The sequence below is a fragment of the Balaenoptera physalus genome, assembly GCF_965194825.1.
Source record: "Balaenoptera physalus genome assembly, chromosome: 9".
Taxonomy (NCBI): domain Eukaryota; kingdom Metazoa; phylum Chordata; class Mammalia; order Artiodactyla; family Balaenopteridae; genus Balaenoptera; species Balaenoptera physalus.
Window position 1 is genome coordinate 328,800 of NC_138888.1, and position 14,925 is coordinate 343,724.

Genomic DNA, 14,925 nt, shown 5'->3' on the forward strand with positions numbered 1-14,925 from the left:
GTTCTCACTGCTTTTGTTGCGAAGACGTGGAGCATGAGTTTAATTCTGAAAACAATCCTTTTGCCTTTGTAATCAAGACGGCCCTTCCAGCGTCTGCCTGCCCTTCCAGCGTCTGCCTGCCCTTCCAGCGTCTGCCTGCCCTTCCTTCCAGCGTCTGCCTGCCCTTCCAGCGTCTGCCTGCCCTTCCTTCCAGCGTCTGCCTGCCCTTCCAGCGTCTGTCTGTCCTTCCAGCGTCTGCCTGCCCTTCCAGCGTCTGTCTGCCCTTCCAGCGTCTGTCTGTCCTTCCAGCGTCTGCCTGCCCTCCCAGCATCTGCCTGCCCTTCCTTCCAGCGTCTGCCTGCCCTTCCTTCCAGCGTCTGCCTGCCCTTCCAGCGTCTGCCTGCCCTTCCTTCCAGCGTCTGCCTGCCCTTCCAGCGTCTGTCTGTCCTTCCAGCGTCTGCCTGCCCTTCCAGCGTCTGCCTGCCCTCCCAGCGTCTGCCTGCCCTTCCAGCGTCTGCCTGCCCTTCCTTCCAGCGTCTGCCTGCCCTTCCAGCGTCTGCCTGCCCTCCCAGCATCTGCCTGCCCTTCCTTCCAGCGTCTGCCTGCCCTTCCTTCCAGTGTCTGCCTGCCCTTCCAGCGTCTGTCTGTCCTTCCAGCGTCTGCCTGCCCTTCCAGCGTCTGTCTGTCTGTCTGTGCTGGAAGCTGCATCCCTCTCGCCGGACCACCGGTAGCCGGGTGACCTTGAGTGAGTGCCTTGACCTTGCCCAGCAAAGCCCCATCTGTAACCTCCACATTCTTAGAGGTTAATGCATGTTAATGTGCGTTGCAAATGCCAAATGCAGATACAAATGCAGACTATCATCCCTGACAATTAGTCCATTTTACATGTGAAAAAATGTAAACACACTTTTTACAGACTCTGATCTATGTGTCTCAAAAATTCAGTCAGCGTGAAGCCTTTTTATTTTTTAAACCATCTCCCTTCCTCTCTGAGGGGCCCGAGGCTGCTCCTCCTGGGGTTCAGTTTGCCCACGTTCTGGAGGCTCCAGGGGAGGATTCGCATCCACCCAAGGGCCGTTTCCAGCTTCTCGAGGCGCCCGCCTTCCTCGGCTCGGGGCCTTTCCTCTGTCTCCGAGGCCGGCTCTGGAGGACTGAGTCCTTCCCGCACACGTCGCTGACCTCCTCTGCTGCTGCCTCCTCCACTTTTAAGGACCCTGTGGTCACACTGGGCCACCGGAGAGCCCAGGACACTGGCCACCTCAGGGTCGCCGGACCAGCACCCTGAACTCCACATTCCCGGGTTCCAGGGATCAGGACACGATGTCTGGGGGCGCTCACCTGCGGCCCTGCAGGGGGGCTCGAGGACAGCCTTCGGCAGGCCGTCGGGGCCCCGAAGCTCCTGCACGGTGGCTGTCATCAGCTCCTTTCACTCGCTCGGAGGGGCCGCACGGGTGTCCTGCTTTCCAGCCTGTGCAAGGACGTGGACGTCTGGGAAGATGGCTTTGGGGACGGCCAGGTGAGCCTGCACGGGGTGTCCAGGTCTGTGGTCACCCAGCAACGCCACTGGGTAGATCTTTGGTCCAGTCTGGGCCTCGATACAAAAGGCTCCTTCGGCGCAGCTCCCAAGCAGCTGAACGGCCAGCGAAGCCTATGAGAGGCAGAAGCAAGAAACCTGTCATCCAGTGGGGAGTGAGGGACTAACGGAGAATCTGACTCAGTACAGACGCTCTTTGTAGACAGAGGAGGCCTCTGGAAGCTGGAAAAGGCCCAGATTCCCCTGTACGGCCTCCACAAGGAGCCAGCCCTGTGGACACCTTGATTCCCAGCCCAGGGGAGACCCCTTTCAGATGTCTGACCTACAGACCTGGGAGGTGGTGAGTGGTGCTGTGTGGAGCCGCTAAGTGTGATAACTTGTTACAGTGGCAACAGGAAGTGGGACACGGACAGATTCTGACCTGGCAGCTGTGGAAGGAGGCGGGGCCTCGCGTCTGTGCTTTCACGCGTCTCCTGGGGGCTCTGGTGCACGGCACCTCTGAGAGCAGCTGCTGCGTAAATCAGAAGTTGGGTCAAGTCTGAAGTGGCAATGGGAGGGCTGCGGGGCTCGAGAGGGCAGGGCCCAGCTGGCCCTGGCAGACCGGGAAGGATGGAAACAGGGACAGTTAGGAGGCTTGCACTGGCTTAGGAGAGAGATGATGAGGGCCTAAGTCAAATTATTGACCTGCTTGATCCTTTCCACCTGTGAACTGACTTGACTTCAGTCTGAATGACCAGCCAGTTCCGTCGGGATGACTGGGCCCATCCTGAGAGCCACGGTGGCCGGAATCAGGGCCTCCTCTCCGTCCACATGGCACCTTCTCCCAGCTTTTGTCTTCTCTTCCACACCCCGCATCCCTCCTCTCTCGACGTGGATGAGGGCTGCCGCTCCTCTGTCCCAAGTGTGACGCTCTTGTTGGGGACCCTTGAAGTCCAGAGCGGCCCCGCCCCCAGCACAGGCCCAGCGCCGGTCCTGTCGGCATCGCTCAGCCCTTTTCTGACCGCACAGGGGAGGGCAGGCCCCTGCTGACGGGCTCCAGGCAGCCCTGAAAAGCTGTGCGGGGGCCCTGCACCTCTTCCCCGAGGACACGCGCCCGGGAGCCCAGCAGGGCTTGGCTGTGACAGGGCAGTGGGGCAGCTGTGGCCCCGAGCAGAGGGTACCCTTGGAAAATTCTTCTCATGCCACTGCTTGTTCTTGGGTGCAGCTAAGGGGACAAGACCCCACGAGGCGGGTGATGTGCCTGCATCCAACCCAACGGTGTGTGTCCAGCATTCATCTGACCAAACACCCCACTAGGCCGGCCCCCTTCAGGGAAGGTCACATGGCTCAGGACCTTGGAGGTGCCCCCTCTGTTCCCTCCTGGGACATCTGTCCTCGTGGGGCACAGCCTCCCCCTGGTTCATGACAGACAGCAACCTGTTGACCAGGATGGACGGCTGGGCCTCCTGTAGGAACACTGGTGGGAAGATTCTGCTTCTGAAATGAACACCCAAGCTCTTAGAAGGTGGCACCAAATTAGCCCTCACTTTATCTTGGCTATAAGTTGATTTCTTATTCTTTGGGTTTAAGATTCTATCCCAAGCCTATAATTACTTCCCTGAAATAGGCTTTTATACCCTAAATGGCCAGACATCGTGTCCCTGGTCCTTTATCTTGATGAGAAATGGGTCCCATATCTTAGTAAGTTTGTCAGCCAGCCCCTCACCCGCTGAATTACCCGTCTGAATGCAGCAGTTGTGGTCATAAGCCCTTCGATTCCCGAAATAGCCGTCCACCTCGCCACGGAGTTCCGCCTCAGCGGGGCCCGTATAAAGTTGCAGAGCTGTCTCCTCTCTTCTTGCTCATGTGACAGCGTGTCTCTGTGGACGCAGAAGCACAGCCACGGGGCCTGGTTTGGGAAAGTCAGAGGGACGAGAAATGCTGGTCACAGGAGACAGGCAAACAGGAGAGAAGTCCCGTGTCCACAACACCCCAGGGCCCTCAGGCCTCCTCACACCCACTTTTAGAAGGAGCGTGAGGTCAGCCAGGGCCCCCCCTGTAGGTGAAGCTGTCTTCTCTGGAAGTCCCAGCAGGACACGGAGACGGGACTTAGGGAGAACCTGGCCTGGTCCTCCGATGCGGGTTCGCAGCCCCGGGTCCTCTGGGGGCATCTCTCTGGTCAGTCCTCCCTCTTCCGTGAGGGTGAGTGAGCTCACTTCCACTGTTTTCCTGTACTGGGCTCCAGAATATGACTTTGGAGGAATAGGTAAAGATGTCTATGACTGAGAAACTTACAAAAATGACTGACTTGTCCAGTTTCCTTAATTTGCAAGATTGGACATGGACCAAAAGAGGCTCGGTGCCTCCCCCCTCCACCCGAGCCATGGGTCCACTTGTGGGACCTTCATGGATTCCACACTCACAGGGCCTCGAGCTGGGCTCTAGGTCGGCCTGGCGCGGGTTGGCTCTGAGCCCTGGGCCATGCAGACCACGGTGGCAGCTCCTTGTTAGCGGCACGAGCGGGGTCTTCAGGAGCCCTGGGGGCGGATTAGAGCAGTCCGCTTCTCCCCCCGCCCAGTGGAGGGGACAGAACGGCCAAGAAGGTCCTGCTTCACCAGCGGAGGGCTGCTCCTGGCTCAGTGGTCCCAAAAGGATCTGTCCAGCAGCGAGGAGGGGAGACCAGCCTCTCACCCTCTCCCAAGCGGCCCCCACCGGGGCTGCTTTGCGTGCTCAGGGTGGGCTGTGTTCCAGAATGTACACAGGGCGCCAGGCACCAGCCCTTAGGAAGCCTGGGCGGGATCACCTCCCTCCTTAGAGGTCTGGCAGGCACGCAAGGCCCTGCCCAGGAAGTGTGGGCATCTCAGCCTGTGGGCACACGGCAGAAAATCGCAGGAGCCTGGGGCTGTGAGGACACAGGAGGTCAGAGGAGGGGCCCTGGGGACAACACCAGGGGGATGGAGGAGATGGAGAAAGTCCGACTGCACACGAGGGACAAGGATGATGGGAACAAGGCAAGACCAGCTGGGGCCCCTGCGTGTCCCTGGTGGCCAACACCCCACAGGGGTACCGACGCCAGCACACGGGCTTGTGGGGTGAAAAGGGAGATTAGTGGGGCTTCAAAGGGACAGGGGTGGGAGTTGATCACAGCACCCCCTTTGATACGGGCAAGCAGGGTGCAGGGGGAGGCAAGCAGTGGGCACCCACAGAGCCTGTGAATGTGGACCGGCCTCTCCACCTGCTGCCCTTGACTTAGGAGGAGGTGCCACTCTCTCGAGCAGTGCGCCTGGCACACCCGTGTGTCACTTCTCGGCAGGGGTCCCCAACCTTCTTCTTTCTGGGCTTTGGTTGTGGATTCGCAAGTAAACTGGGGACCCCCACCACTGGAGGACACGGGGGCAGGAAAGGGGGGAGCAACAAAGACCACGGTGGTCACAGGGGCTGTGGGCAGGCTGGTTTCTCAGAGATGCACTCCTGCACGAGGGCAGTCCCAGGGGATTCAAGGCTACAGTGGAAACCACCTCGAAGGCCTCACTTTCAGGGAATGGTGGTCATTTCCGGAACCCAAGCCTCTTATGAAAATCTCACGGCCAGCTTCGCTCTCCCCTCCAGCCCCCAGTGACACAAATAAGATGGACGGAAGGAATCTCTAGGATGGGGTCAACTTGGGGCCTCCCCAGGAATAGATGTAGCTCTCCCTGAAGTCCTCCAGCGGTGGGCTGGCAGCCAAGCCTTCCCAGCGCCCTGCCGGGCAGAGCTGCTGATTCATCCTGGATAATTAGGACGTCGAATGTGTCAGGAATTCGTGCCACAGGGCTGAAGCTCTTCCCTTTCTTAATGGTGAAGCAGTCCATAGAGAGAACACACCAGGATCAAGTCACAAGTGGAGTCAGTGCCCATCTCCCACCAGGCCAGCCAGAGCGCAGCCCTCTGAGGCCGGAGGAGCTCCGAGCCGGGCAGAGCGGGGCCAGGAGGGCGGGGACGGCGAGCTGGCCCCCCACCCAGGCACAGCGGGAGGGGCCGGGAACAGGCTGGGGGCAGCTCGCTGAACAGCCAGCCCGAGAGTTTGGTCCTGCAGAAGTGGCCTCTCTGAGGGTGGGGCTTGGTGCGCGTGCAGGTGTGGCTCATGAAACGCCATGGAAACTGGCTCCACCCTTGCCAGCATCCACCTTGAGCCCCACGCCAGCTTCTGACCCTTAAACCGGGGACCTGGCTGAGGCTCCCTGGGCACCATCGGGTGGATTGACTGCATCGTCCTGAGGGACAGGGGAACGGGCTGGGCTGCACCCAGGAAGGAGGAACAGCCGGGGGGCCGGCAGAGTGGATCGGCTCTTCTCATGTCCAGATGGCCTGCCGGCCTGGGAGGGAGAAAGGTGCTTTGTAAAGAGGGGACACCCTTGGCCCGAGGACGTAAACTGGTGCTTCCAGGGAACACGTGGCTGCCGCTGCTTCACGAGGGCGGCGGGCCCAGCACCCTTTCCTCACTAATATCCCTGCCGGGCCTCTCTCAGCGGAGCTGCCTGAGGCTTGGCCCAGAGGAACAGGCCAAGGACAGAACCTAAGGCCCATCGTAGCAAACAGACAGCAGACACGGAGTGGACAACACTGGCTCCAAGGACCGGGGGTGACAGGGACCCAATCCACACGGAGCATCTTCTAAAGATGGGGGCTTCTCCTGCACCTGGCCTTCCCCAGTGCATGGGACCAACTGAGGCCGACCTAGCCGTATAAAGTATGTTCTTATCTCAATAATTCAGACAAGTGAAGAAAGTCCCCATTTCTCACCTCGAAAATGAAGACCACCCAAATTTACCTGACGAGCAGGGCGAAGCCAACTTCTGTTTCAGCTCAGCTGAAGGGCGAGGCTGGGACACTCGTGCTGGGCTTCGCTGGCCCTTCCAGCCAGGGCCCGAGGCGGCCCGAGGCTGCCCCAGGATCACAAGGTCGGGAGGGGAGGCAGAACCCCTTGTCCCTCTGGCCCAGCAACAAAAAGCCGCAGAAACAAAAACAGACAAAACCCCAAAGTACTCCTCTTCCAAATGCCTCTCTGTGCTCCTTCCACAGGATTTCCAAGTAGCCAGTTGTTGTCTGTGCCGCCGGGCTTGGTGCCTCTGTCTCTGGGCCCAACCCTCAGGGATGCACACAGCCTCCCAGCTCCCAAAACTCAATCACCAAACAGCTGGCGTCATTTTCTCCAGGCTCCCCATGAATCCTCCACATTTAAACCTTTCAGGAGGCAATTAGGCAATCCATTCCCCAGGGCAAGGCTGGATTATACAACGTCTATTTCCCGCTACTCAGAGCCCTGCTCTTGCACTAGCAGGGAAGTGGCATTTCCTCAGGGGAATTTATTGCTCATAATTTTTTTAGAAAAATATACAAATGTTTCTTTTCTTTAAAAAAAAAATCCACTAAGGCAAAGGAAACAGAAGCAAAAATAAACAAATGGGACCTAATTAGACCTGAAAGCTTTTGCATAGCAAAGAAAACCACCCACAAAATGAAAAGACAACCTCCTGAATGGGAGAAAATATTTTCAAGTGACACAACCAAATAGGAGTTAATATGCAAATTATATAAATAGGTTATACAACTCAATATCAAAAAACAAACAACCCAATTAAAAAACAGGCAGAAGAGCTGAATAGACACTTTTCCATAGAAGACACACAGGTGGCCAATAGGCACTAATCATCAGGGAAATGCAAATCAAAACCACAATGATATGTCACCTCGCACCTGTCAGCATGTGTATCATCAAATGGACCACAGAAAACAAATGCTGGAGAGAAAAGGGAGCCCTCATAAACTGCTGGTGGGAATGAAAACTGGTGCAGCCATTATGGAAAACAGTATGGAAGCGCCTCAGAAAACTACAAATAGAACTACCACATGACCCAGCAATTCCACTCCTGGGTCTATATCTGAAAACAATGAAAACTCTATTTTGAAAAGATACATGCACCTTAATGTTCATAGCAGCATTATTTATAATTGCCAAGATATGGAAGCAACCTACATGTCCATCAACAGAGGAATGGATGAAGAAGATGTGATACACACACACACACACACACACACACACACACACACACACAGTGGAGTACTACTCAGCCATAAAAAAGAATGAAATTTTGCCATTTGCAGCAACATGGAGGGACGTGGAGGGTATTATGCTATGTGAAATAAGTCAGATAGAGGAAGACAAAGACTATATGATATCACCTGTATGTGGAATAAAAAAAGCCACAACAAACTAGTGAATAAAACAAAAACAAAAGTAGACTCATGGATATAGAGAACAAATTAGTAGTTACCAGTGGGTAGAAGGGGCAAGATAGGGGTAGAGGATTAAGAGGTACAAATTATTATGTATAAAATAAATAAGCTACAAGGATATACTGTACAGTGCAGGAAATACAGCCAATAGTCTATAATAGCTACAAATGGAGTATGACCTTTAAAAATTGTGAATCACTATGTTGTACACCTGAAACTTATATAATATTGTAAATCAACTCTGCATTAATAAAGGAAATCCAGGCTTTTCTAATTTCACAATTCCAGCCCTATCAGAAATGGACAAATTGTCAAATGGCAGATGTGAAGTATATTTTGATAAGCTGTCCATTTCCGGCTCTGGGGTTGTGCCCGCCGAGGTGGCACTGGTGCTGCCCGGGGTCTGCCGTCTGTCCGTCTTACCCCCTTTTACCTGCTCATGGCAAACGTGGCAACAGAGTCCGGCGATCAACACGCCAGCAAAGGGCGTCCGCTTCTGTGAGGTGCACTCGTGCCCGGTGGTCCCTCATCTCCACCCCAGTCACTGGCTGCTCCATCTTCACGTGGTCCAACGGGGAACCCCGGGGCGGGGGCAGTGGAGGCTGGCTGAGTCCCTCCTCCCAGCAGTGGACCCATGTTGTCACTGCCCCACCCACTGGCCTCGGTCACGGTGGAGCTGGGCCGGCTTCACTGCACACCGGGGATTACGCAGATGATGTCACGGAACATTCTGGAGTCTGCGGTGTGTTTATTGCAGAGTTTCCTTCTTGCCCAACAGCTGCTGCCCTGGCTCACCCCTCTCACACAGACCCAGGGCAGGCCTCCTGCTGCCGAGTAGATGGACACTCTCCTACTGCATCTTGGCTGCATCCTGATATTCAGAGGAAGATGTTAAGGTTTTAAAAAAATACCCAGATATTCTGACTACATGGCATATATTTGGATACTTAGGAATATCTGGGTAGGAAACGTAAAAAACGCTGGCCTCAAAATTGGTTTTGAATTTGCGGGAGAGCGTTCAGCCTGGTAGGGGCCGCGGTTGCGGATCTGGGCTCCACGTCGGGTCCCAGCCGCTCCTCCTCAAAGGCGTCGGCGTCCATGGGGGCCTGCAGCCCGGCCCCACCTCACCCTTGACCAGCGGCGCCCGTTCCCTCCCCCAGGGAGAGAGACCTAAACTGCGAACTCCCTGTAAGCTAACATCCCAGGCGCCCACGTGCCTACACGTGAGCCCATCCAGCCTGCATTTCCCACGACGCCGTCGTCCTGTGAGGAACCTGGGATTCTGGAGCCGACCTTCGCCCTAACCCTGCAGAGGCCTCGGCCACCTGGTGCTGCCTGGACAGACCCCCGCCCCGCTGCTGGGCTGGGCCTGGGCCCAGGCCGCAGGGACCCTCCAGCCTCAGCAGGGAAGGGAGAGGGCGTGGTCCTCGAGCTGCACCTTCCACAGTTTGTTTCCTAAACGAAGCAACCGGCTTCTAGGAAGGCCTCAGGAGCCCCAGTTTTGGGCTGCTTTGCACTTTTAAAGAACGGCAAGCGCCACCCCACAGTTTCAGGCTCACCGGCTGGGGGTACTTTTCCAGGAGGCCCCGATACTGCCAAGAGTGTTACGGTCGCTGCGGCGGGCTTTGGGGTAGAAGCGGAATGTCCACCCCGGAGGTTTCGGGTGGGTGGGCAGGGAAGTCCCCCCACCGTGAATGAGCCTGCCACACTGTGCCCGCAGGTGGCTTTGGCTTCTAAGAAGGGAAGGGAGCGGGTTTCCCTGTCTCCGTGAGGGCTTTTCCTTCTGTGGGTGAGCATGGGGCAGGCTGACCAGACCTCCAAGTCGGAGGAGACAAGACGGGGCTCTAAGAAGAGAACGGGACCACCTGCTCTGACACGGTGTCCCTCCCCCTTGCCGAGGAGACGCGCCTGTTTTCAAAAGTGTTATCAGGGCGCAGCGACTGCAGACGGAGCGGTACAAATGTGACTAACTGTGCCTTTCTCAAGACGACAGGGAAGGTGGCTTCTAAGAAAAATGGAAACAGACAAAAAGGACCTACAGTAACCATGGGCATGTCCTGGGGGCCTCGGACGCTTCCTGAGGGACCAGGAGTTTAAAAAGAGCTGGGCAAAAAGAGGGCTCTGATTTCGGCCCCCGCCGCCCCCCGTAGGCGCTCACGGGACCCTCACTGGGTGCTCCAGCCCGGGCGCTACCCCTCAGCACTGCGGACGCATCAGTGAACAACGCAGAGACCAGTCTCGATGCACCTGCGGCTGGCCTTCTAGAGAGGAAGACACGGAAGCAGGCGGGCCAGTACCAGCCAGACGCGGCCAGGCCACGGGGTTCTCCGGCGCGTTGGGTGTGTGGGCGGCTGGCAGGGGCGGAAGGAGCTGCTGTCGGGAGGCTGGGCGGAGCGGCTGGCGGGCTCGGGGTGAACACACGGGGGCCCCGGAGGTCCAGTCTGGGTGGGGCAGGGCCTGAGCTACGCGCGAAGGGTGGGTCCTCAGTGGAAGGGGCTGCTGTGGGCGAGGGGAACCGGGCGGGTCTGGAGCAGGGAGTGGGAAGGCAGGGGCCCAGGGGCTGAGGCCCAGGACCGAGGCCCGACCGCAGGTGTCGGGACGTGGACCAGGCTCGGGGAGCCATGAGGGTGGAGCCAAGGGGCTGAAGCCGGAAGAGAGCCGATCCAGAGCAAGTAGGAGGGCGGGAAGGAGAGGAAGCCAGCGGACCGCTCCTCCCAGGGGCTGTGCGGTAAAGACAAGACAGGAAAGGCAGGGCCACGAGAGGGCTGGCCTTGTTTGGCCTTCCAAGCACGGGAGAGGAAAGCCTGGCGCGTTCCCAGGCAGCTGAGCTTGCCCAGGAACGGGGGTGTGGGGCCGGAGCGCTGCCGGGCACTGCCTGGGAACGTCCACCGGGACCAGGCCGGCAGGGGTGCCCAGCTCCGCGGGCTGCGCTGTGGGAATGGTGCGTCCCCGGGGGCGAGGGGATCGCCGCCCCCGCGAAGGGGCAAGGGGAGGAGGTGTTGGCAGGAGACAAGGGAGGCTACTGAGGCCGCTGGGTTTATAGTCAGGGGTTCGGGGAATTTCCTCCACTACAGAAAATACATTTTCAATAAAAATAAATGAATAACAATGGCAACTACTGTAAAATCAATTACTTATGAAACCATTCTCTTTGGTAGGATATATATTGGCATAAAACAATTAACGACATGTAATGGTTACCTATAAAAAATCTTTTTTTTTAGACTTTAGTTTTTTTTTAAATATTTTATTTATTTATTTATTTATTTATTTATTTATTTAGTCTGCTCCAGGTCTGAGCTGCAGCACGTGGGGATCTTTGTTGTGGCACTCGAACTTCTTAGCTGCGACATGCGGACTCTTAGTTGCGGCACGCATGTGGGATCTAGTTCTCGGATCAGGGACTGAATGCGGGTCCTCTGCACTGGGAGCACGGAGTCCTAACCACTGGACCACCAGGGAAGTCCCCAAAAGTCATTTCTGATTGTTGTATCTCCTCGATGCCATATGCATCTGCACATATACATATAGGTGAAAAACTACTATATTCCTCATTTTATTTTTATTTTATTTTATTTTTAATTATTTATTTAATATATTTATGTTTGGCTGCGTTGGGTCTTCGTTGCTGTATGCGGGCTTTCTCTAGTTGCGGCGAGCAGGGGCTGCTCTTCATTGCGTGCACAGGCTTCTCATTGTGGTGGCTTCTCGTTGCGGAGCACGGGCTCTAGGCGCGTGGGCTCAGTAGTTGTGGCTCACGGGCTCTAGAGCGCAGGCTCAGTAGTTGTGGCGCACGGGCTTAGTTGCTCCGCCACATGTGGGGTCTTCCCGGACCAGGGATCGAACCTGTGTCCCCTGCATTGTCAGGCGGATTCTTAACCACTGCGCCACCAGGGAAGCCCTCAAACATTTTATTTTTAGAATTAAATTTAAAAAGGCAATGTTTTCCATAGTTTTGGTCTGGTGAGCAGGTTATTAAAAATCCCATTGAAAGGGGCACAGGTCATCAGAATAGGTACCAACCATCAGAACAGCCCCCAGCCATCAGAATGGGGTGCCAGCAAACCGAATGGATAGGCTGTTAACAGTTGTCACCACTCAACACCAGCCCTGTCTAATTCTGATAATCTACATATGCAAATTTTTTTTGCTTTTCTCTTTCAACATTATAACCCAAACATTTTCATTTTTAAAATTTAAAATATTATTAAATACATACAATTTCTTTAAAAAGTATTAAAAGACTTCTGTAAAAACACAGTCCTTTGCTCCTCTTCTCCACACGCCCTAGTTCTGCTCCCCAGAAACAACCATTTTTAAATAATATGTTGTTTACAAATTTTACACAGTAAATGTTCATTTCCACTTAGGCTGGTTGAAGACTGACCTCTCTCACACTAACATGATCCTTTCCCTGCATTCTCACTATAATTACATCACGATTTTCAATAACCAGCTTATGTATTTTACCGCTGAGCCAGGTAGTGTATTATTATCACATTTCTTGTAAACCTTTAGTTTTTCCTGGGTTTACTAACTGAGCTACAATTTTATTTCTTTAGATTTCTATGTACTGAACATTCTGTTTTTCCAAATGTTCCTGTAAATCTTTCAAAGGCCCGGCAATAACTCTTCTACAAAGCAAACACACACCTATTGGCTCTGCCCCCTCCCTGCTCTCCCTAGAACCCGCCAGGCCTGGTGCAGAACTCTGACTCAGGACTTTCCTCAGCCTGGCTGCATGCCACTTCCTGGATTCCATGCCTGCCTCTTTCTTGATTTAGTCCTTCATTTTGCTCTCCTAGTAGCACCAAGAAAGAGTGCTTGGGAAGATCATTTTTTGAGTCCTTGCATGCCTGAAAGTGTCTTCATTTTAGCCTCATACTTCATAGGTAGTTTGCTTGTTTAGGTACCTAGTATTGCTGTTGACAAGGCCAACACCATTAAAAAAATAAACATTATTTTGGAATAATTTTAGATTTACAGAAAAGTTGCAAAGATAGTATAAGGTTTCCTACACCCTTCACTCAGCTTCCCCTGTTCTTAACATCTTACATGATGACTACAGTACATTTGTCAACATTAAGGAAACAGCCTGGCACATTAACTCCACTCCAGACTTTATTTGGATTTCACTTTTTTTCCCTTCAAGTCCTTTTTCCCTCCCCGGATCCCATCCCGGAACCACGGTGCACTGTCGTGGCTCCTTCAGCTCCTCTGAGCTGCGGCAGTTCCTCAGTCTTTTTTTTTTATGACTTGGACAGTTTTGAGGAGTACTGGTCAGGGGTTTTGTAGAACGTTCCTAAATGTGTGTTTGTCTGATGTTTTTCTCATGGTTGTACTGGGGTCATGAGTTCTAGGGAAGAATGCCACAGAGAAGTACCGTTCTCGTCACACCCTATTAACAACAGTTTCCACCAATGATATTCATCGTGATCACCTGGCCAAGCTAGCGTATAGGGCCAATACTATCCTAATTTCGGTTTTTTTAGATTGACCTGTTTGTTTTCATCTCCGGAAAATTCAATTTTGATTCCCAGTATTTTCACAATGATAATTGGCCTTGCCAAACTCCTGTGTAACATTTAGGATTTTTTTCTTTTCTTTTTAAAGGGTCACTATCTATTATAGTGCTGGATTGAACATCTTTCTACGTAACCTTTTTCTTTAGGGGGATTATTGCCTTAGGCTAAGCACACCAAAGTGAACATTGCTGCACGCATCATAAACTGCTGGAGAGCTACACCCATGGAACCAAACATTTCTGTAAGCAGACAGAACTTCTCAACCCCCAGGGTTGGAGAGGGAGCTGGTCAGGGTTGGTCATGAGCAGGTGGACCCCAGAGGAGTTCTTGAAATAGACTAGGTCTTCCCAGACTTTCTGGAGGAAGAGAGGGCGGGTCCTCTGAGGGGAGGCCCGGGACTTGTTTTGGAGATGGAAGAGGGCACAGAATCTGCACAAGAGAGCAGACGCTGACCTGCTGCTTGGTTGGGAGGTGACAGTAGCTCTCTGTGTGCATGAGGAAATTTGGGAGTCATGATCACTGTTTTTCCTCTACTGATGGCAAGACAGAAACACGGAAAAGTGAAACAACTCTTTCATTGGGCAGGGCCCAAGAGGATGCTAGGAAGTACAGGTGTGACCCTATAGGTCTCAGCCCGCTCCCCACGTGCACGCTCATTCTATGGTTTGTGAGGCAGAGACGGGGCAGCCGCAACTGCTCTGTCTTCACCTCTCTCAGAAGCCACGTGAAGGCACGCCAGTATCCCAGAGGCCCTGGAGCAATGTCAGAAGAGGGCTTTCTCTGTGAAAAGAAACAGGCCTGACCTTTAGCTCAGTCAAGCCCCCTCCTCAGGGGATCACGTCTGGTGGAAACACAGGAAGATCTTAGGAGAGATCTCTTGTGAAGAACACACATCTGATGCTGACTTGCTCGGGGTCCCTGAGCCCCAGTTTCAAAGTGAGTGGGCTTTCTAGATCAGAAGAGACCAGGCGCCAGGCTCTGAGGGCAAGGCTGACAGTGTTTGTTGATGGGGTGAAAGGAGCTTGCAACTCGTCCAGACAGGCACCAGAGCCAGGACTCAGCTCGTAAAGTCTCGCCAATTCCTCCTCTTCCGTCTCCACATGTTTCTTCATGCCCCACCTTTTCTGAGTTAGTTTATATTTAAAAACAAAATAAAACTAAGAAAAACAGAGGCACCACTCCTCCCCCCACCCTTGGCCCCGGAAAAATGGCAGCTCCCAGGGTCTCTGTGTGGAGTTGGGCCTTGACCCTCCATCTGACAAGACTCTGGGTCTGAGATCCTGTTTATGGCCATGGGGCCTTTTCATCTTGAGGAAGCAGTTTGTTGTCCCTTTCCAAAATAGCTGCTGCAGGAATCGGCTGTATTTTTAGGATGCAGGAAGGGCTTGGGACTGAACTTGTGCATTTTTTATGGCCTGCTAGTTTCCTATTGTCCTCAAAGACAGGTCTTCAGTCAGGTCAGAGGGAGTAAGAAGCATCACCTAGAATCAAGTGTCCCAGGGCTGAGAGTGCCCCGGTGGGTGTCCTCTGTCTTCCTGAAACTCCCTCTCTCCGTGGAGGATTTATTATCCTATGTTATGATTTCTCACCCACGGGCCTGGCCATTAGCAATATTACTTAACAAAACTAGAA

The 14,925-nt window shown here is 54.0% G+C and overlaps 1 protein-coding gene across 4 annotated transcripts; it reads right to left on the reverse strand.

Annotated features, from left to right (window-relative positions):
* Positions 1-573: 573 nt before the first annotated feature.
* Positions 574-9,375, reverse strand: LOC309667331 (uncharacterized protein; the record flags this gene model as incomplete). 4 transcript variants are annotated; one of them, XM_082475714.1, is made up of 4 exons in its annotated part: positions 3,514-9,373; positions 3,231-3,401; positions 1,935-2,021; positions 576-1,627 (listed from the first exon to the last, which is right to left on the reverse strand). In XM_082475714.1, exons 1-4 carry the CDS (start codon positions 3,661-3,663, stop codon positions 1,406-1,408), a joined length of 630 nt encoding a protein of 209 aa, XP_082331840.1. In that variant the 5' UTR covers positions 3,664-9,373. The 4 variants fall into 4 exon arrangements, with proteins under 4 accessions (XP_082331842.1, XP_082331840.1, XP_082331839.1 ...); XM_082475713.1 differs by having other exon boundaries at positions 1,935-2,024; XM_082475715.1 differs by having other exon boundaries at positions 1,406-1,627; positions 1,935-2,024; positions 3,788-9,375.
* Positions 9,376-14,925: the final 5,550 nt, after the last annotated feature.